The sequence below is a fragment of the Athene noctua genome, chromosome 6, assembly GCF_965140245.1.
Source record: "Athene noctua chromosome 6, bAthNoc1.hap1.1, whole genome shotgun sequence".
NCBI classification, from domain to species: Eukaryota; Metazoa; Chordata; class Aves; order Strigiformes; family Strigidae; genus Athene; species Athene noctua.
This window is the reverse complement of record NC_134042.1, coordinates 36,703,402-36,725,277: the sequence shown is the minus strand read 5'-3', so window position 1 is coordinate 36,725,277 and position 21,876 is coordinate 36,703,402. Positions and strand designations below refer to the sequence as shown.

Here is a 21,876-nt window from a genome sequence, read left to right as displayed (position 1 = left end):
CGGGGGGCTCCGCAGCGCCGGGGCCGGGCCCGCCCGCGCCCGAGGGGAGGCCGGTGCGCGCGGCGCGGCCGCCCACGCCGCTCCGCGGGGAGGCGATGCGGGACCCCGCCGCGCCGGCGAGGCGAGGAAGGGGGCGGCAGGCGGGGCGCTGCCCGCGGCAGGGGGACGCGGCCGGACCCCCGCCCCGCTCCGCGCCAGCGCTCCACCGCCCCCGGCCGGCCGGGCGGGCGGAGGGAGGGAGGCGGGAGGCGGGGAGGGGAGGGCCGCGGGGCGGGCGCAGCGCGGCGCGGAGAGGGGCCGCCCCCCCGCGCCGCTCCGCTCCTTTCCGCGCCCGCCGTCGGTGCCGGTGAAGGCGGCGGTGCCGCCGGCTCCCGCCGCCCCCCCCACCCCGGCCCCGCGCCCCCATGGCCGGGCAGGAGTGGGACTGGTTCCAGCGCGAGGAGCTCATCGGGCACATCAGCGACATCCGAGTGCAGAACCTCCAAGGTAAACCGACACCCCCGGAGAAACCCCTCCCTCCGCCCCGCGCCGCCCCGCTCCCCGTCCTCTCCCGTTCCCTGCGCCGGCCCTTCCGCCACCGCCGCTCCCGCCGCTCCGGCGTGGGGCTGCCGCGGGCTCCCCCGCCCGCTCCCCCGGGCCGCCCCGTGCGGGCTCCCCGAGACGGGGGCTGCGGGGCCGAAGGAGGAGGAAGAGGAGGAGGGCGGCGGGGCCAAAGTTTCCCCTCGGCGCGGCGACCTGCCCGTCCAGCCCGCGGAGGGCCCCGGCGCCGGGGAGGGACGGGGCGCGGGGGCTCCGCGGGCGCTGGGGATGCGGCGGCGGGGGGCGGTGCAGCCCCGGACCCGCCCCGGGGGGCCGCTGCTCCCACCAGCCTCCTCCGGAGGGCCGTCGGGGAGGGGGCTGGGGGCGCCGGCTCACCTCGCTCCCCCTCGGGGGGACCTAGCCAGCTGCGGGGTGCCGGGGCTCCCCCGCCTATGCGGGTAACGGGGCTTTGCCTTTTGTGCAGCGCGGAGCCTGGCAAAGGCGCCCCACAAGCCGGGGGGCAGCGCCCGCCCTGCGCCTCCGACCTGGGGGTGTCAGAAGCGCTCGGCCGCGGTCAGGGAACGGCGCTGGGTCCGCATCCGCGCCGTCTGGAGGGAAGCCGATGTCTCCGAGTGCTCAGTGTAATGTACCTTCTCATAAGGTGCTGTTGAATAAACATGAGCAGAGCTTTTGGGTAAATCATCTATGAGTGCTCTCCTGCCACAGGCAGTGCTGGCGGAAAGGGTGCAAATGTCTAGGTTTCAGTGTAGTTCGGTATCAGCGTAGTAGTTCTTCCAAAGTTACATTTGCCCCTTACCAGCTGACTCTGTGTAACTGGCAAAGGATAGGAAGAATCAATCGAAGAAGAAAAAGCAGCAGTGGTTTATGGGAGAACAGTCTGTTTAATGTAACATACCAGTCTTAATCAACAGCTCACATTATACTGCAATGTATCTTCATGTTCCATAAAAATAATAGACTTGAATTATAGGTCATTATCTCTTCCTGTTTATGCATAATGATATTAAGGCACTGTCTACTGGCAGAGGCAGTGCAGTTGCTGGAAATTAGTTTTGGTTTGGCTTGATTATGGAAGATTTAAAATTTATCAGAAGTCTCAAATTAGCCATTCTTTCAGCTCTGGTGTTGTATTCATGCAGTTAACTGCTGATGGGGTCACCCCACAACATTTTGACCTGCATCATCATAACCTCCAAGATTCAGATTTTGAGCACAGCCAGGGCTGTTGATTCTAGGTTGAACTCCCCTTGGGTTTTGACAGTCTCTCATTGCAGTGTAATTCCACATTTCTGACTCCTGGCTCTGCCTCTGAGTTCTGTGTGTTAGCATGGATGGCCTGCCTCTGATCTCTTGTTGCTCAAAACTGTAGTAATTAATCCAGGTTTAAACCTTAATTCATGGGCATTTTTTGAGAAGGAATATAAAAGAAATCCGTTCTTAAAAAGAGTAATATGTTTTTGGCTTAGCCTCTCAGTCCTTTGTGTAAGAAGGAGTTAAACTTTCTGGAACTTAAGATGCACTTACACACATACACACAGCCTTCTCTAAAATTCCTATAGTCCTGTAGGAGAATGTCATCCTACAGGGCAAATTCCTTTGAATAACTTTATGTTCATGAAAAAAACCTCCTGTTCCCTTCTTGCCATACAAGAAGTATTTTGAGAGGGATTTTAGTTGTCATCTTGCTTGCACTACTAAATAGGGTTTTAAGAAGTTTTATGCCCCATGTGGGCTCTTATAGGGAAGAAAAGGCATTTGTTCTAAGGTGATGCTCCAAAGCAAGTGATAGTATCTATCACAGTATATAGAGTTTGTAACACATAGTTCTCACATTGTCTCCTAGAGATGAAAAACATTTTACAGATGGTGAGTCTGATACTTGGGAGAGTGTGATTTTTTTGTCACTCAGGAGCTCAGTGGCAAAGCATGGTGATTCTCTTCAGGATAGTTTTTTGTAAAATGGCAGCATATGCTCTATGTTCATATGTAGTAATTAAACTTGCTCCTGCTTTAGAATTCAAAATTAATTCTCTCAAAACAATGCGATCTGAATCACCACTATTATCATTGCCTATCAGTTGCAGAATCCGTAACAGTTTTGATGTGTTAGAAAGTCATGACTCTAGGCTTAAAAAACAGCTGAGAATGATGCAGAGTTTCCAGCAGCATCGGCAGAGCTTCTGCAGGGCCTTGCTGCTCAGGGTCACACGGAGAACCTTGGGTGGTGAGGGTCCCCACCTGCTGCTGCATCTCCTGCTCCTGCAACACTGTCTTGCAAGACCTGCTAAGTTTAGGGTAGGTGCTATGAAGTTGATGGTTTGTCTTATTCCAGAATGCTTCCTTTCAGTGGGACATTTTACAGATGTGAAGGTGCTTCCCGGTCTCAGAGGATCCCATGATATGAATATAGACCCAAGAAGGAGTATGTTGTAAGGAGAGGATGGGAGGCAGCAGCTAAATATTTGCAGATATAAACAACATATGAAAACACTGGCATGTCTGCATCCAGAGATGGACACTTCTGCTGATGCACGTAGCCAGCCAAATATGAGGCCTTTCAGGTCTGGAAGGCAGATAGAGACATTACTGTCATGCTGTGACCAAGCCATCCTGCCCAGCAGTCAATGGAAATGCCCAAGGAGATGAGCCCAAGTGGTGATGACCATGAGAAATGGTACCACTAGCACCTGAGCAGCCTAGTTGGTATTAAACTTTCTACAGGCATCATACAGCCATCTGCTGTAGCAGTTTTCCATACCCTTTCTGCCTCCTTTTTTAAAAGCTAAAATTATTCATTTCTCTTGGAAAGTTCTTCATTATATCTTAGCTAAGCTATAGAGCACTGCTGACGTAAAATACTATTTGAAGATAGCATATGCTGTTTCAGTCTGTTGCATCTTCCCTCTCTAGTTTGGTAGTTCCACATCCAGAAAGGATCCAGGGTGCCGGTTACTGGGAAGTGTCTGCTCTCATGGGGATGCTTTTGCCGTGGTGTGATCCCACTGAATTCAGGAGTTGGTACACATGCTGGGTACAGAAGGAGTCCTAGAAACTACATATTCTGTCATGTAACTGATGGGTGAAATTATGGCATGCATGAGGTTTTCAGCTTTTTTACAGGGAGACTAAAACTGACAACTGGGGTGAAAGTTGCTAAACAGACTGGACATAGGGAAAAAACTAGGGTGATTTTAAAAATGGAATTACATCTGGATATTTAGACATAAGCATATGATGATGGGCTTTTATTTTCTCTTTCCATCAAGATCTGAGATTTTCCATTTTATTTTTTCAATGAAGGAATTGATAGTTCAAAGCTGTTGCAGGTAAGTGATGTTAAAAGCCCAGTTCATTGCTTCTGTTCTCAACAGAGGTAACTTCAGAGAAGCAGAAGTGACAATCTGATGGAGGAGAGAGGAGTGTAAAGATGGAATAAGCACCAGGTGTGGTGATGCACAAACCAAGTTCCTCACTCCAGGTCTGTTCGGTTTCTAAATGCATTTAATAAACTGATAGCCTTGTGCTCTTTGTTCTGTATGTTCTCCATAGTGAATTTCTCCGCATACTGAAAGAGAAAAATGGAAAGCCTGCGCAGAATGTGGGAGCACATCATCAAGCAGTGGAATACTCAATAATTAATTTCCTGCCAGGAGATTTTTTTTTTTCTTTCTTTCTTTCATTACAACACCAGCGGGAACATTTTGTTACAACACAAGAATATTTTAAAATCTTCCCTACTGGAAGCTTGATTTAGGATCATCGAAAATATACTCCCTTATGTGGTGAACTGCACTGACTAGAAAGTGGCAACATCCTCAGCAGGAATTATTCTCTTTTAGATGATATTTTGGTTCTGTGCTTTGCAATAGTCTGAATGTATATTTAGTAGTATGTATCATTCCTTAACATTCCTTGCAATGAAATATGTGGAGATGAATACTTGTGCAGTCAGATGTTTTGTCCATCTCTGGCAAGCAAGTGCTGTTATCACCATTTAAAAATGATTATGATTTGAATGTTCATTTCATATATTTGTAATAGAGTACATGGGCTGAGATGGTAGAACTCTACAATTCTCCTATCAGAGGACTAGACAAGGAGCCCAAAGTCCTGCTACTTGTCATTTTGCTACTCATTGAGGGTTTGATCCAGAACCCACAGAAGTCCATAGATGTATATTCCTTAATTTCAGTTGATTTAAATACTTTGCTGAGTCTCAGGCTTGCTCTGCTGAGGGTTACATGGCCTTTAAACCTGTTTGGAGGGCTACTCAGGAATATTTTGTTGTGTTGTCAGAAATAAGGCAAAAAAAATTAATGTGGTTACAGCCTGGAAGAAATAAGCTCAACGATACCAGCCCCTTTGGTTCCTGGTCTTTGCCCTAGTTTTTACCTTTGGGTGAATCACTTAGTCATAAATTCCCAGCACTCTCTGATTTTGTTTGTCTTACTGTTTGGATCCTTAAGATGTAGATTTTATAAGCTTTGAACAGTAGTAACTGTAGTCGTCACTGATACAAACCTCAGCTTCCTTTGAGGTAACAGGTCCCAAAGCCCATGGCTCAAGAGGCGATACAGATGCTTAACTCATAAAAATTAACTCTAGCAGTGAGAGTATGTGTGTATTCTCACTTTGGGGCCTTAGGCATCTCTGATGGACAATCAAAAGCAGGTGCTATAGTCAGTCTTGAAAGTGTTTCTCTGTATTTATGTTTATCCATTTATGTATAAAGCATAATTCTTAGAACCTTTGCACTTAACTACAGAGAGTAATAATTTTTTTTTAATTACAGCAGCATTCAACCCGTTTGCTATCATTTGACATACCTTTCAAACACATGGAAATTTTACAAATAGAAGGAAACTTTTTTAATGTATCTATTCTTTCTGACAAAAGTAAGGTGCTGTAACTGTTCATTACTTTAGCTCTTCCATAACTTGTCACCATACTCAACAGGATTTCATTCTGCCTGTAGACATGTTAATTTCAGTGGAGCTCTTTGTAGATTAAAGTGACATTTGGAAAGATTAAATTGCCTGGAGAACCTTAGACAAAGCCCTGTAGAACTACAAAGTGATCTTATTATATATAAAAGTGAAATTAAATAGGCCTGAGTGTTATAAATGTGAACCCCCAAAATAAAGGTTCAGATCCAGGTATAACAAACCAAAGATCATGCTGGAAATGTGTTTTCTGGTGGGGATGGTCTTTGTAAGGGCACTCTCATATGTGACAGTATTTGTCACCAACGGGAGGAAGACTTACCTACCCCAGACGTAGGAAACCCTGGCAGGGAAATACGGGAGCAGGGAGAGGTAAGGCAAAGTACAGACTGCATGTTTTGGCATGCAGTTTTAACAAGGTCAGTGCCTAATTTCTCTAGCAAATTAGAAGTCTGGGCTTTCCATCCCATTGCATGGATGAAATTACACCAAATTCAAATCATGCCCAGTAGCTCCACAGTCAAATGAACTCTTACACCAGCATATTAACACTTCATTGTAAGAAAGACTGTGTTTGGCATCCAAGCATGGACCTGACTCGAGGCATGGGGTTGATCTGCTACCACTCACCATCATCACCTTCTCTGTCTTTCCTTGGTGAGCTGTTGTTCAAGCACTGACCAGCCTCAGCGTTAGGAGAGCTGGTGACATCTCAGGCTATCATACCACATGCCTGAAGTTGAATGGCATTAGTTTAAACATCAAAACGCTGTGTTAAATCTAGTGCCAATTTAAAAATATAATGTACTTCTCATAGTTTCTCGTGCTTGTTTTTTCCCCACAGCTTGGACAGAAATTTAAACAATTTTCTTTCTTCTAAAGACAATATCAAGGTTATGTCACTTGCATCCTGAAGTATGTGTAGCATTTAGTTTGAAATCATTACAAAGGGATGACTTGGTTTCCTTTGTCTGTTTTAAAGACAGCTTTCTATTGGACTAGACCTTGGGCATTTTTGCTTGTCAGCGTCCATTTAAATATTATTTGTTTATGTCCTGTGCTGTTTAAACTTACTGTTGTTGCAGAATGGTTGTTAAGGGCGTATGTCTAAAGGGGAAGAGCCAAATGTTTGTCTTGTCATGTAGAAGTCAAAAAGATTCTCAAAATTATGTATTCAGGAGAAAAAATTGCCAGATAACCAGCCACATCTGTGTCAGTGCTGGGATGGTGAAAGGCATCACAGCATCTTTTAAGAACTAAGTGTCTTTTTCTACATGTCTCTTTACCTGCTGTTCTATTTTTATCTCTCCCCAACCAGTTAAATACAGGGACTGTAGGTGGAGGATTGCAGGACGGATTTTACTTCATTATAATTGCTGCATATTTCTGTGCAAACAGCTGAGCTATGTTTTAGCTGTAGTTTGAGGCTTTATAGCCACAAACAGAAGTTTAGATCGACAACTTTAAAGAGGCTCATAATAGCAACAGCACAGATGTCTACACCATGAATGCCTGTGGACATGTAACCTGCAAGCAGAGAGGATTTCTTTATAAAACCAAAATCCCACTGAATCTGAAAAGATTTTATCAAAAACACTTAAAAGATAACTCTCATCTCTATGTCCATTACTTAATCTGATGGTGTGATTCAAAACATAATTATTGAAATAGTGTAATGATTCAAGGGATTCTGTTAATTATTTCCCACCAATTCAGACATATATAAAAACATATTTTATGCTATAGTATCTTGAAAGTTACTCCTGATATTTATCAGTGTAATTCTGATCCAGTGAAGTTACTCTATTTTTTATACTTCTTATGTTGGCATCTTTTACTGTTTGTAGTCAGAATTCAGGCCTTTCCAGACCAGTGTTGTTGATCTGCTTCATTATGGCAATTTTAAAGTTTTTCTGTTTTGGTAGTATAACTAGTTGTTTACAAAATAAGTGCTCACTAGGTATGTATCACAGGATTAATTTCAAATAGAAACACTTATATTCCAGTCCTTGTTTTTAGTGAATGTATCCCTTTGGATCTTCAGCCTATCCTAATTAAAGATGAGGATGAATGCATTTGGTAGAGTCCCAAGGTGGACAGAAGTCTCAGCTCTTGCTCAGTGTCCATTACCAGGAAACACATCTGTTAAGTGGTGTGTTTAGATTTACATGCCAGCCAGACCCAGCCCTGCAATGCAGATCCCTGAGGCTGCGGTGCTGCCTTGTTCACTCTGGTGGTGCTCCATACATCTGGGTCCATCCAGAGCCCTGCTAAAGTCAGGGATGCTCTACCCATACCCATGAGATGGCCCAGCTAGATCAGACTGTGTCACCAGACCCTTCATGTTCACAGGATTATAAGTAGAAGACCAAATCTTGTCTGAAGGAAGTAAATCATATTCTGCTTGTATGTAGTGATGGGTTTGTGGCTTTCTGGGCAACTGGACTTCTTCTATATTGCATTTGGGTTGGGTTGAAGACCCTTGTAGTCATCTAGTTGTGGAACAAGTCTTGAGTGCATAATTAACCCCCATCACAGTGAATGCCACGGTGCTCCTGTTTTTATACTGGGACCCCAGGGCATGTGCTCCATGTTTTAGCCAGACTTAATGGAAGCTCAGACAGGTCTTGCACTCAGGATTGTTTCTCAGAGGGTTTGAAGCTCTCTGAAGCAACTGTTGTTCACAGTGGCTCAGCAGTTGAAGTCTCCAAGTTAAAAAAGAGTGCTTAAAAGGCAGCATTTCGTATGTTGCACCAGGAAGAAGGTATTTGCAGGGAGGAAAATGAAAGTCAAGTAAATTGCCTACATGCATTTTTTCCCTCCCCACCCAGCTCACCATCACTGTCAGAGGTAACATGGTAGGGCTTACTGTTCTGGACCTGTCTGTCAGAATAATTCACTTGTTAGCACTTCTGAAACCTGTGAGAGGTCTCTGATGTGTTGCTTTCTAACTCTTGAGGGCTTATGGTAAGTCACACTTTTATTCTTCCAGACTGTTTTTCCTACATTTTCTCCAAGAAACCCAAATAACAGTACAATAAACCCTTCAGTGGTCTGGTGGCCATGTGTTACTCATATCTTGTGAGAGCCATATCGGAGCCTGAACTGTCCTTTTCATGGGACTTCAGCCAAAGCTCTAAATTGCTGCCATAGCAGAGGGACTGGTTACGTGCATGGGCTGTCTTTCTGTTGTGCACTAATGGTCAGACAAAAGTACTTTGTCATTTTGTTTTAGTTTTTGCAAAGAACCCCCTAATATGTATCAGTAGGTGTTTTGTATATGCAGTCAGAGTACTTCACAACGAAGGGCTGATTATGCTTCTCTTGGCTTTGTGAAAAATGGGAAGGAGAAGAGAGTCCTGGCAATGTCACAAATTAAAGCAATGCCAATGAAGATAACTTTGTTAAAAACTGATCCTTCATATGACTGCATCTGGACATGTGATTAAAGCTTTCTGGCTCTTACTGATGTTCATGATAAACACGAACTGGAGTTATAATTTAATAAAGATACAGTATTTATAAACAACATAGTATGACATGTCCACTTAAGAAGCATTGACTGGGATAGATTTATGTTTCTTTCTTTACATATATATATCTGGGCTGTTTGCCCAGGGAGAGTAACAAAGCAAACAGAAGTGGGCAAATGGGGAAGAGTGTGATCCTGAGAAACCTAATCATAGTGCAGGAGGGACTGTGGCCAGCATCTTCATGTGATACTTAAAAGTGGTGAGCCATAAAAATCCTGCCCGAATGAGAAGGTAAGGTTTCAGAGACAAAACTCCCATTGACTTTCCCTTTTTGACAAGGTACTCAGTAGGCCTAGTTCTGGTACAAATCCTGAGCGATTCCAGCAGTTACTGTTCAGAGTAGCTGGGGAGCATTTGGTCCTTGTCCTTGTTCTCAGGTTCCACGCCAAACAGGGGACTTCCTGGACCTGATGATTAATGCCACTCAACAACATTCAGTTCCTGTTACTCTCAGGTTTTTTTGTCTTTTTTTTTTTTTTTTTTTTTTTTAAAAAAAAAAAAAAACAAAAAAAATCTCCTTGGATACAGGACAAGGAGTGATTTGAAATTATAGGGACTCTTGTGTGAATTTTTCCATTTCTTCCCGTTATAAAGAAAGAAGTTGTTAAGGGACCTAATGTTGGTTAAAAAAATCTTGTGCTCAGCCTTTTTCCAGAAATTAATACAATTATTGACCTTGGCTAAAAGAAGATAGAGTTTGAATTTTCACTGCTGCATTTTTTCTTTTGAAGGTAGATGGTCTTTTTGATGTATTCAAAGTTGGCCGTTCAAAACTACAATATTGTATGTTTATCAGAAGGATCAAAGAAGATAGGAGATTTAATTGTCTCAAAAACTGCGTGTATCAAGAGGAAGCACCATGTTTTGGTTGCTAGTACAGCCGAGGGACTCTATAAAATCCTTTGTCTGTAATGCTGCAGTTGACAGTATCACTCATCATGAGTTTATTTTAATTTAAGAAAATCACACCAGTGTGATTACTCTGAAGTCAGGAAGTGGTTGTGACCCTGGTGATGTTAACCAGTGTCTGCAGAAGAAGGGCAGTGCATCCTTCCCATCCAGTCCCAGATGTCACTGAGAGGGGCCATCCTTAGGTGCTGAGAGATCCAGATGTAGCTGGGAGGTCTGGAAAGCTGATACCCATCTGTCTCTCAAGACACTTGGGAAACTGATTAATGCACCAAGTTATAGTCAGATTTTTTTTCAGCTGGTCAGATCTTGGGTACCTTTCAAGTCCTTGACTTTAATTTTGGGTGAGGTCTAAACATTGTTTCATTGCCTATCCCACAGATGGCTCTAGAGCAAATATTTTTCATGCAGGATCCCGATTTGTTTCATGCATATTGAGTCCTTTGCTTTTATGTTGACACTGATCAGAAGCCAGTTGCAGAGGTGGTCTGGATGCCTACAGCAAGCTCAGATCAGACCCCTTATGCTGGGTCACTCAAGCCAGTAGACAGCTCTGTCATTCAGGCACTTAATTATGAACTAAATGTTCACTTGACCTCTTATATTATCATTTCATTAATGAACCAAAACTTCGGAAGAGTGACTGACTGCAAGCTGCTGCAGTTTGGGCTCTTCAAGACAAAGTTTCTGCTCATTTCATTTATCGCACTATTGATCAGTTTTGGAGCCTAAACAGGAGCTGCATGGAAAACTAAGCTGCTTAATGTGCTAATATGATTTCCATGTGACAGAAAGATTGGTGTGGGGTGCCCACATCATATTGGCTTGCCAGTCCTGCTACACGTGTGTGTTCTTGCATGCGGCTGTTACAGATGTGGAAGTAGCATTTAATAACTGTGATTTTACAGAGAGGGTTCAAGCTTGAGTTCTGTTAACCCAGATAATACTGATGCCCATAGGCTTTCTTTCCCACTGTTTTGCATTTGTCTTGACTAAAACTTAAATGTGTTCTTAGTACAGTCTAGCAGGGATTTATTTCTAATTCTTTAGTATTTGAGTGTCTGATGGTTTTGATGTATTTCTCTAGACACCCTTATGTTAGGGTTGGGGATCAGAAGCACATGAAAGCCAGAGGATTTATTTCAGTTATCCAGACAGCTTAATGACATACTTTTCTGTGTATGAACATGGAAAGTTTTCTGGAACAGGGACAGAACACTGAACAGGCCTTGAACCTTGGTATTCTCTTTTCAAGGTGACCATTGTAACTACCTGACTACATTTCTCTGTTCACACCTTCTTTTTCTCTCCTTCACCATCCAACAGCAAAAGCTAACAATATCATGTAACAATTCACATGAACCGTAATACATATATGCTGCCTTCTCTATTGCAAACTTTTACAAACCTAGCTTTTGACCTGGCATGTGGTGTTCCCATGTTTGATGGCAGGTGGTTTCCTTCTGGATTTGCTCGTGCTTGTTGGTGTTCTTTCCAGCGCACACCACTTGGTGTGAAGGCTCACTGAGTGCAATCAGGCTTCATTTTAGCTTGGTTTAGTTTGTTTTTTTTTTTTTAATTCAAGAAGAACATAATGTTTGTGGACTGGAATCAACCTGTTTTAGTCTCCCTATTTGTGAAGATGTATTTTTTTGAAGTCTCTTGTTGACTGTCTTTATGTGTTACTGCTTATCATTTTCAGATAAAACAAGTGATTTGGAGCTGTGCTCCCTCTGTCTCTTCTTACTATGCTTTCAGTTCTTGTGAGTTTGTTCCAGGAGTTTGGTTTGGTTTTGAGTATGTGTTGCTAGAAAGGAGATAAAGTGGAGCTGGGGAAGGAAGAAAATTTGCTACTAGAAGCTGGAAGAGGGTAATTCATGGTGAACATCTCCAGGAACTATAATTTGTTTTCTTTGAGAAATGTATGCTAATAAAAGCTTCCTGTTTGCACGCATACATGCATCAGATTAAATTTAATCTTGGCCTGAACTTGCTGTCAAATCATGCTCTTCAGTTCAGTTCTCAGAATCATCCAAATGTTATTTTAACAGAGAGCAGTGCTATATCCACTGCCCTGAAACCCTGTCTCCCTCGTGTACGGGTCTGAAAGAGCTCGGTGAGGTAGAGAGGAAGAACAAGGGAGAGCTTGCTTAGGGCATGGATGAGACATAATTATCTTGCCTGAATGTAGAGAGATACCTACCTAAAGATGTCTGTCTGCCCTGGATGATTGTAAGGATATGTTCTGCAAGAGAAGGAAATCAGAGAGTTAACAGAAACAAAATTAGAAATAGGAGAGTGATCAGATTCTGTTTTTCCTTGCTGCAAAGGTCATAATTTTATTAATTGCTTCACCTTGAAATGTAGTTTATAATGGAAGCTCTGTGATACCTGAGAGTGTAAACTGCCTTCACTTGAAGCCAGCTGAAGCCGGTGTCTTGTGGAGTTACAGCCTGATAAATAAGCCATTCTGACCTGTGTCTGGAAGACTCCTTTTATTCTTTGTTTTCTTTTCCCAGTTTCTCAAGCCTCTTGGTATTTGTCTGATGATCTCCATGTAGGCTTGGCTTCGTGGCATGAGCAGAGGAAAGCTTTCTGTTTAGTCTCATGATTCTTAGAGATGAGTTATTAATACTTAAAGGAATGAATAGATGACAGGTGCTTTGCTGAGCACTTTCCCCTCACTTTCTCAATCTTTCCTCCCACTGGAGCATGGGAAGTGCTGAGACCTGGTAACTTCTGAAATAGCCTCGAGCCTTCCCTGGGCAGGGCCTCCCCACTGTGCACAGGCACTGACTTGAGATTGGCATGTGTGTAGGAGCTGACCGACCCATTGCTTAAGGCTTCTTTGGGAACCCCAAAGAACAATAATATCCTGTTGACTAGGATTTTACTATTTATATCCATCAGCTGAGTAGCCGCCTCCTCTGCCTGCTCCCTAGTTACCAGTCTCTAAATTGCTCTTTGGACCATGTTGTCTGTTGCTTGGTTGATGATATGATTTCTAATTTCAAGATGAATTTGCTTGAGACACTTAAAAGGGCAAATGAATTAATAAAGAAAGGCATCATCTTTTCTTGCTTTGTTAACCTGTTAGCTTTTTGGACATCAGGCAAAAAAACTGGAAGAAAGCTAACCTAAAAATAAGAGGTATCATTAGAAAGCAGTACAAACCTACAGCAGTGCAAAGAGGGAAACAATTAGATCCCTCATAGGTATGTTTGTGGAGAAGTGCTGACATACACTGGTCAGATTAAAGACTGAATTTTGCCACCCACATACTCTCTCAGCAGTTCGTGCCTTTCTTTTTTCTTTTTTTTTTTCCCCCATTTTTTTCTGCAGCAGATTTTCAATCCACTTGAGTAGCAAAGGTGTCATCTTCTTCCAGAAAAACCCTTCCCTGGCTTTGAAACATAGGGAAAAACATGTCAAATTTAGCCTGGTATTTTCTAGGCTGCTTTTTTAAAGGTGAGCCTTTTAAGAGAGACTGTACAAATTACTTTGAAGAGAAAAAATACAGTCAAACCTGTGGGAGTCTGCTAGGGTGAAGTGAAAAGAAAGCAATTATTTCACTGCGAGCTTTTATGAAGATTTTTGAGGCTCCTATCAGAAATGAAAGTATGTTAATAATGGGACTTACTTATAAAGCCCAATTGCTTTGGCTCCAATATGGATAAACCTTGTCACAGAGGGAGGGGGTTAAACCTGATCTGAATCAGAAGCAGCCACTGTTCCTCGTTGGAGCTATTTTTAACTGTATGAACATGGATCACATAGTTCCCTAGTTTGGATTTGGTGCCATCCTGCATGACCAGAGACCAGGTCTTTTCTAAAGACCTTGCTAGTGTGTCCAGCAGGGAAGCACCACATAGCTCTTGGCTCCCTGGTTCCTTCTCCGCACTGTGGTTCTGCACAGCTCCCCTTGCCTGCCTTTTGATGTTTTCTAGTTCATATACATCTTCCTTGTTAAAGTACTGCAAGCAAAATACAGGGCATGTTCAGCAGTTAAAAGTGAACTGGGAATGCTTGGAGAAACAAGTATATTTTCTGAAACCATTTTTTAATTATAGTGAAAGCTTTGTGCTCATAGAAAGTTTGGGGTATTTCTGGTACCATCTGGTTACCTAAGCTTAGACAACAAATCACTTCTGACATAATGACGACAGTGTATAATACTGTGTTCTTCTAACCCATGTCTCATTAATGTGGAAGCACATGGATTTTCCTGCAAAATGTTGATTCACCATCTGTGCTAGTATTCTTTCTGTGAAGTGAAAGACTGCCCTTTGTGTTGCGATTGCAGTGGACCCATTCTTCTTTTACTGACTTCTCTCTCTTGGACCAAATGGGTAGGTGACAGAAACAAATAAAACTACACCAAAGAGTACTTACAGCTAATGCTTATTTACCTTACTTCCAATGTGGGAGCTATCAAAATTTATTAGATGTGGAACTCTCAAGTTTAAGTGACATTCTTCTGTTGTTTTCACTTTCCCTTTTCCATGCTTTGACTTTAATTTGCTTATTTGGGTTGTAAACCCCCAGTTTTGAGGAAACTGTGAATTCCTTGTATGCCTCTGGTAGATGTCAAAACCTAAATCAGAGAGTGTGTAAAGGACAGTAACATTGCTAGAGTTAAAATGGTATAGGTAGATTTAAAATGGTGTAGGTGAGAGTTGCCCATTGAATGGATTGCAGCTTGGTTTGGGTCATGTTGCACCTCAATGATAAAGTAGCTTAGAGGTTATTTACCTTCAGGGCTAGGCATTAGCATTTTGAGTTTGATCTAAGTCTGGAGATCCTCAGCTTTATTGTACTTCCCCAACTTTTGAATTGCTCTTTAAATTCTTCTGCTTTCATTGTGAGACCTTTTATGTTTACAGATTAATAGTTAAGTTTCTTATATAGAAGGCATTGCAAAGCAATCTGTCTCTGTCTCTTCACCATCATGTGAAGTATCACAAAAAAGGTGTTTTACTTGCTCTGAAAATTTATTCAACTATCATATAATTGGTAGCTTCATTCATACTCACAAGCCAGTACTGATGGTTTCCAGATGATACCCATCAAACCCAGGGATCTTTAACCATCTTATTTTTTCTTCATCTCTCTTGAGTCCTTCTGCTTTTTAATGTTCTTGACCCTGAGAAATAGGTGGAACATCTTGAAGTAAGTAAATAAGTATATTAGCAGTAAAAATTTAATCTCCTTCAGTAAATTCATCAATGCAGTATGACTTACAGTTAGGTCAATTAAGGGGCAGATTTTGTTTTCTTTCACTTTCAGTAGTTTTATTTCTGCAACCTTGCAGAGATAAGCTGCTTTATGAAATATACTGATGTGCATTTTATTAGTGACTTTTTAGGGTAATTTTGATATATCAGTAAATAATACCAAATAATACCGAAGGGGAAGGAAAGGGTCCAAAAGAGATTCTTTCTGATGTGTTGTGACAAGGGATGCAGAGTATCAGTCACAGGTTAGACTTCTCTAAGGATACTGCTGGGGAAGACAGTTACAACAGGACAGCAAGGAGAAGAGGGGCTGGAGCCATACAAGCTGGCAGAGCAGGAAGGCAACTGATCTCCATGCTTTAGAGGCAAGTCCATCGCAGTGAATGGCTTGAACTGGATTCAGTAACAAATTGGAAACGGCAATAGCAAAGCCTTTCTTAGCTCCTTGAGGTGAGCTTCTGGTGGGGTCTAACAAAGGAGAAGCAGCAGTGACTGGCAGTGGTCAGCAGCATATTATCAGGCAGTTGGCTGGAATAGCATTTTCTAAAATGAGAGACTGTGAATAGGAGAGCCTTGAACATGTAGATAGATAAAAACCTACGATTTGCCTGCTGGGATGAGAAAATCCAAGGGTGTTCACTGGGGACATAGAGGGGGAGGTGGTTATGGCATAGGAACCTGAAAGATACTTTGATGCATTTTCGTGACTTAGATCCATCAAATTATGCACCCGCGCAACCCTCTAACTATAAGCTGTTACCCTTGACTTCATCCTCCCTACTTGTCATATTAATATCTTTGCCTGCAACTGGGATCTGATCTTGCACCCACTGAATTTTTTGCCATTGAGTTCAGTGGGGCTAAATCTGGCTACTGCAGTGGAGGAGCTGCTCATCTCTGCCGGTCTCATGTGCACAGAGTTGCATGCTAAGGCTCTAAGCACACAGTGAGGGTCCTCCAAGGGCTAGAGTATGGCTGCAGGCAGTTTATATAAATATATTTGCCAGCAGTCCAAAAACCTGACTGTAGAGAAATACATACCAGAATTAAATCCAGATTCCCAGAGCAGCCTGATATCCCATGCCCTTGTCCTTGGTTGGCATGTTGTCAGATGAGCAAGCAGCACATCTGTGTAAGAGGGGTGATGTGGAACCCCTAGATGGATGTTACAACAGCTTTATGTGTATATTTGCCTAGGTGTAGGAGTCTTTATTATGGCTTCTGGCCTACTTCTCAGCAAAGCAATTAGCAAGTCCGAAAGGTCTTGCCTCAAGGCTCTCACAAGCCATGAATTATGCATTTAATTCTGTATCTCGCTTTCCATTTCTCTAACATGCTCTTTCAGAAGATTGTGTAATGTCTTATTTTCCCCAGACATAAAAAATTGACAGTCTGGTGCCCAGAGAAGGGGAACAGGAAAGCCTTTTCGTCATCTCTTCACAACATGTAACTTTTTTTTTTTTTCAGGTTGTGTTTATGAAATAAAATGCTTGTTGCCAGACAGTAATATCTTTAGGCTATTCAGTACATTCCCTGATGAGAGTCCTGAGAGCCATAGCAATCTGCTGGGCATTCAGCAGCAACAGCTGCTGCCTGCCTGATACCATTAAAACACAGATTTAGTATTTATTTACTGTACTGCAGAGCAATGAGCCTGGCCACTGCCACTCAGATATGGTGTAGCTAAGAAATAACGTAGCATGTGTCTACATGAGCACACTCAAAAGTTAATCCAAATTAACTTTCTTGAAAGTTGTTTAATAAACCACTCTGGAGGCTGCTGTGATGGTTCCTCTTCAGAACAAAGGTGGCTCTACCTCAGCTGTTTCTATTTAAGTGTAAACGGAACTAAGGATGCTTTTCTTCCTCTGCTGGTGTTTTACTTGAGACAGGCTTTTGGCAGCACAGGTCTGTTGCTGCCTGTTTGACCAAAGTCCTGGCAGCAGAGGTGGATGCAGAGCAAGGAGTGAGGGTGGCAGAGGAGAGGACCCTGACCTTTGTGTTCAGATGGTCAGGCCAAGCACGTGCTTTGCACTGGGGTCAATATGTTTGGAGCTGAGCTCAGTCACGGCTGCTGGTGCTGGAGGCTGTGCTGGGAGAGGCAGGCAGAGGAGCAGTTTAGCTGGAAAGGCTGAACAACAGAGCCCTGTCCTGCCAGAGCAGTGGGGCTGAGGCTAATTTGTGTGTTATTCTGGCTTTTGCTTTTGTCATCGCCTTGAGGTAGTAAGGAGGAGTTACGTGGCTGCTCTAAACAAAAATAGGCTAGGAAAGAAATTCATGAGTATTTCTCTGCATTTCTGTCTCAACAAGAAGCTCACTGGGGATGCCTGGGCTCTATTTAATAACAAGGATGCTGAAAAAGGGCCACATCTGTGTGTGTATGTTTACTGTGCAGCTGACAAGGCACGGTTACATACCTTAATGTGCTTGGTTCCTGGAAGCAATTAGTTGTCTCCAGGCTTTGGGATGCTTCCCTAAACCCTCCTGGGTATCCCTATACAGCCTCATGGCTATACATTACCTGCTCATCTGCTGATCGTGGGATACAATTATTCCTCTAGCCTTGCAGAAAATGCTCTCCTAATTCAGCGCCGTGACTGTGAATGTGGAATTGAAAAATGGCTTTCAGCCACTTCAGGAGCTTGCTGCTGCTGCCGCCTCTTAGGAGTCCCCGAGGAATCCTGCACGCCTGTGAAGGAGCCAGCTCGTCTCTCAGATCAGTTATTTGGGATACAGACCCACCCACACTAGCGATGGTAATTCAGGGCAGTGTCAGCTGAGAGGTAATTTGGTCCCAAGGCCCATCACTTTGCTGCTGGGGATTCTCTGCGGATGCTGGGATTGCAGCATGTGGGGGTGGAGGAACTCGCAGATCCAGTGCCCACGCTGGCAAAATTATACAAGCTTCGTTTCCAGTACTGGTTTCCTGTGCTTTCTTTGCCCTTCTGCACTGAAAATCTTGTTTAGTTACAAAAGTCAAGTATAAACTGAGGCTGGAAGTCAGAGACTTCCAGCAAATACAAAATGTAAGTGTTAGGATGAGAAACATTTGGCTAGTGAAGTTGCTCCCATGATGTAAGCAAGGCAAGGTTTGCAGGGAAAGGTAATGTCTTTTATTAGACTGGCTGATAAACTGCTTTGTTGTTTCTCCAACTCCTGTTTGTTGGCCTAATAAAAGCTACTACCTCACCTCAGACTTTTTTTGTGGCATGCTTATCTGAGTAGTAGAAATCAATGAAGTTAACCTAGTGCAAGTGGTCATGTTTTTAGACTGCAAACTATGAAACAAACAAATTCAAGGTTAATTTGTATAAATACAGATTATTTATTGCCTTGCTTTTGTTCTCTAATTTGTGGCCATTGAGAAAAAAATATTTTCTTTCATTTATACAGAGTAATCTTTTGGAAAATACATCATTGCTTCTACAGCATGACTACAAATAAACAAGATTACAGCAGTGACTAAGATGACAGGTAACCAAAAAGCACAGCCTGACTGCAGTTGAAAAATGTGAAATTTGACAGATAGCAAATGGTTTAAACTAAAATGGTAGTCAGGAGAACATTGTTTATCTATACTGCCATAAACTGAGTTTTCCAGGGTCTGCCTGGTCAACAAAGTCACCCAGCACTGTTTCATGATAAAAAGCAATGCATAAAATGCACATATCCAGTCTGCAGTCTTGTTAGTAATTCCAGCATATATAATGTATCAAAACAAGAAGTTTCATTGCTTAAAATGTAAATATTACAATTCATACGTACGTTTTCCCTAGCTTATTTGACTGTGTAGGGCGAGGCGTATTTGAAGTTCATCCTACCTTAGTTTACCTATGCATGGAAAGGGCTTGAGGAGTACTTCCAGGGAGGGGATATGAGCAAAGACTGATTGATGCCAGAGTGTTTTCCAAGCCTTCAACAGGTTGTCCAGGATCAGAAGTTCCCAGGAGCAGCCACAGCACTGAATTCACCTTTTCTGTTCTTGTTGTGGCTAGTAAAGCAAAGTGGAAATGTGCTTTAATTTACTAAACCAAGATTCGATTTACTAATGAGAGCGCCACATTTGGGAGAGCTTTGATGTAAACAGCAGGGAGGGTGTTTGGACTGCTCGCTTCGAAACTACTTTGGCAAATGTTTTCTTGATGAAAATACAGTCTATTTCTATCGGCGGTCACTGTAACTGCTGGTATTACACGCCTGGAAGGTCCCTTGTGTTGACTTAGCCCTCATTAAAGCTGTGAGTTTCTCATAGCTGCAATTCTTAATGTCAAACACCTTGAGTCATGGCACTTCACAGTGGCTGGATGCAATTCCTGAACCTAGCTGTCCTGTCTCATAAGACTCCAGGGACTTCTCTTTACAGTTTTGGCGTAATGGGTGGCATTTCTCTCTCTTAGGCCCTAGCTGTCTGGAAGTTGGTTCTCCTCAGACGGTGATGTAGACTTCCTCTGGAGCCATGATTTTCCCCTGGTTTTGGTGGTTGTTTGCAGTACATGAGAATGTGAAATGCTAAATGGCAGGCTGCTAAAGAACTCTCATTTGCTGTGAGAGAATTAGGCTCAATTTCTGCCTCTGCTGTAACTCTACAGACACAGATGATTGGGGGCCAGCAATGTAAACACTGCAAACTACAGTGTAAGCCCTGCTGCTGCAGGGATAGCAGGAGCAGCAGCAGGGAGGCAGAGGTCACCCCAATTTCCTTTTGTCAGAGTTAGAAAACACTCATCCTTCTCTGCCTCACTTGTGGGGAGCCCTCGGTCATGTCAGCCCATGTTTATGTGCTGCACATGATACTAGAGCAAATAAAAGAGCAGAGTGTTCTCAGCTGAGCCCCCCCGTCCTACATAAATGCCCTTGTTTAGGCGGCTTGGCTAGGCATTTTTATTTCATTTTGCCATCATAAACTCCTTTCCTTTTCTTCGTGTGGTGTTTATGGAAGAGTGTGGTTCATCTATTAATCTGCCTGCTTTCAAAACCTCCAGGTTTGCACATCTGCACTATCCTGGATGAAGACTGTAACACCACTGAGTATTCTGAATTCAGCCTTATCTCCTTACCTACATTCCTTGTTTTCTTTCCTAATGCAGATTGAATATCAAGTACTTATGCACAGGTAAAACTGTATTTGTTAGAATTGAGTCAATCAGGTTAATGCTGAATTAACAGCTCAATTAAGGGGAAAAAAACCCCTGGGTATGGTTGGGATATTCATCTCTGAAGCAAGGCAGAGTGCTCTGACTTTATTTGGCAGAAATCCACCATGTTTCATCCACCAAAGAGCATTTTGCTGTGGAAAAGAACAAACAACTCTCCTAAAGCTGAGTTTCTGTTAATGTAAAAAAACCCAACCAAACAAACAAAAAACCCAAACAAAACTTGTCAGGTGATTTCAGTTTTTGGTCTTTTTTCCATGTTGTTACTTTGTTCCCTTGGCCTCTTCTCACCCATTTCACCAGCCTGAAATCATAAAATATCATTAAATAACTATTAACAAAATCAGAGCTCTGATAGTTGCAAACCTGTCCTTGCAGAGCACATTGCTTTTCATAGCAAAGCATGGAAGTATGGAGCAGAGGGCAACTCTAGTCTTTCTTCTCTAAAACAATTTTTTCCCGTGTCAAAGAGAGAATTTTCATGTGCAGAACTTAAATAATACTTAAAACATAACTTCTAGTGATATTAACTGGTTTTAAAGAGCCACTGAAGTGGTATTGCAAAAACACCCAGTGAAGAGCTCCCACAACACCCACTCACATAGGTGCTAACTCTTTTCAAGAGCTGCCTGGCTACAGTCTACCTGTCACTTCTACCTTAGCATGGTATGCCACCCTGTACATGTCTAAACGATGTTGAGCTTGTCTGGAGAGAGTGGAAGTGCTTCAGGGTAATAGCTTTGTGTGTGTGTGTAGCTCTGCAGTCTGGATCAAACTCTCTTTGATTTTAAGCTCTGCTAATAATTAACCCTGTGCTTGTAATAACTATCCAGCATAATGATAACCACACCACTGGCTCTTGTTCACAAGGTATTAGGTATGTACTACACAGCATATCTCTTCTACTCCGTGTCTGAGAGCTGATGTCTCTGAATGTGAATGGATGTGAAATCATATAAATTAGTGACACTTCCCAGTATCTTCTCTTAAATTCTGTTACTTTATAGGCAGATGTCAATTCATCTGTATTTTGACCTGTTACGTCAGGCTTGGAGAGTTTGCTTCTTGCAAAGACTTCATTAAAGCTCTTGAGCACACATTGTGGATTATGCTCTCATGTTTGCATTAGTGATGGTGCTTTTTCATGTCAAACTGGTTTGACCGTAAACTACGTGCGATTTAAGTCCACATCTGTTTTATCTAGATCATTTTTTCCTATTTCCATGTTATGTGAAGGTGGGTAAGCAAAGCAGTAAATTGGATCCCTGTGTTTCTCATCAGTCTTTCTCTCTGACTCATTGAGGTATGGAAGATGCAAACAGGCAGCAAACGTGTTTATTGCTGCCGATCACCAATGCTTTAGCAGCTGACATAGAAAACATTACTAAGAGGTGCAGAAATTAATGTAATTTTTGCTTAAAATATCATCTGCTTTAAATATCAGATGTTCTTTCTTGTCAGATGTTTATTTCCTTTGCCCTAGCTGCATTCCCTCAACTGATTGTCATCAGAGCCAAAATCCTGGCACAGGCGGTTTGGCTGTGGAGCTTCATGATTGACTCTC

The 21,876-nt window shown here is 42.8% G+C and overlaps 1 protein-coding gene across 1 annotated transcript in view; it reads left to right on the top strand.

Moving 5' to 3' along the window:
* Positions 1-304: 304 nt before the first annotated feature.
* Positions 305-21,876, top strand: part of CLMN (calmin) — a 77,631-nt gene continuing 56,059 nt past the window's right edge. The window contains exon 1 of the mRNA XM_074908599.1: positions 305-486. Within this exon, the coding sequence (XP_074764700.1) occupies positions 405-486 (82 nt within the window). The 5' untranslated portion in view covers positions 305-404. The remainder of the gene's footprint in view (positions 487-21,876) is intronic.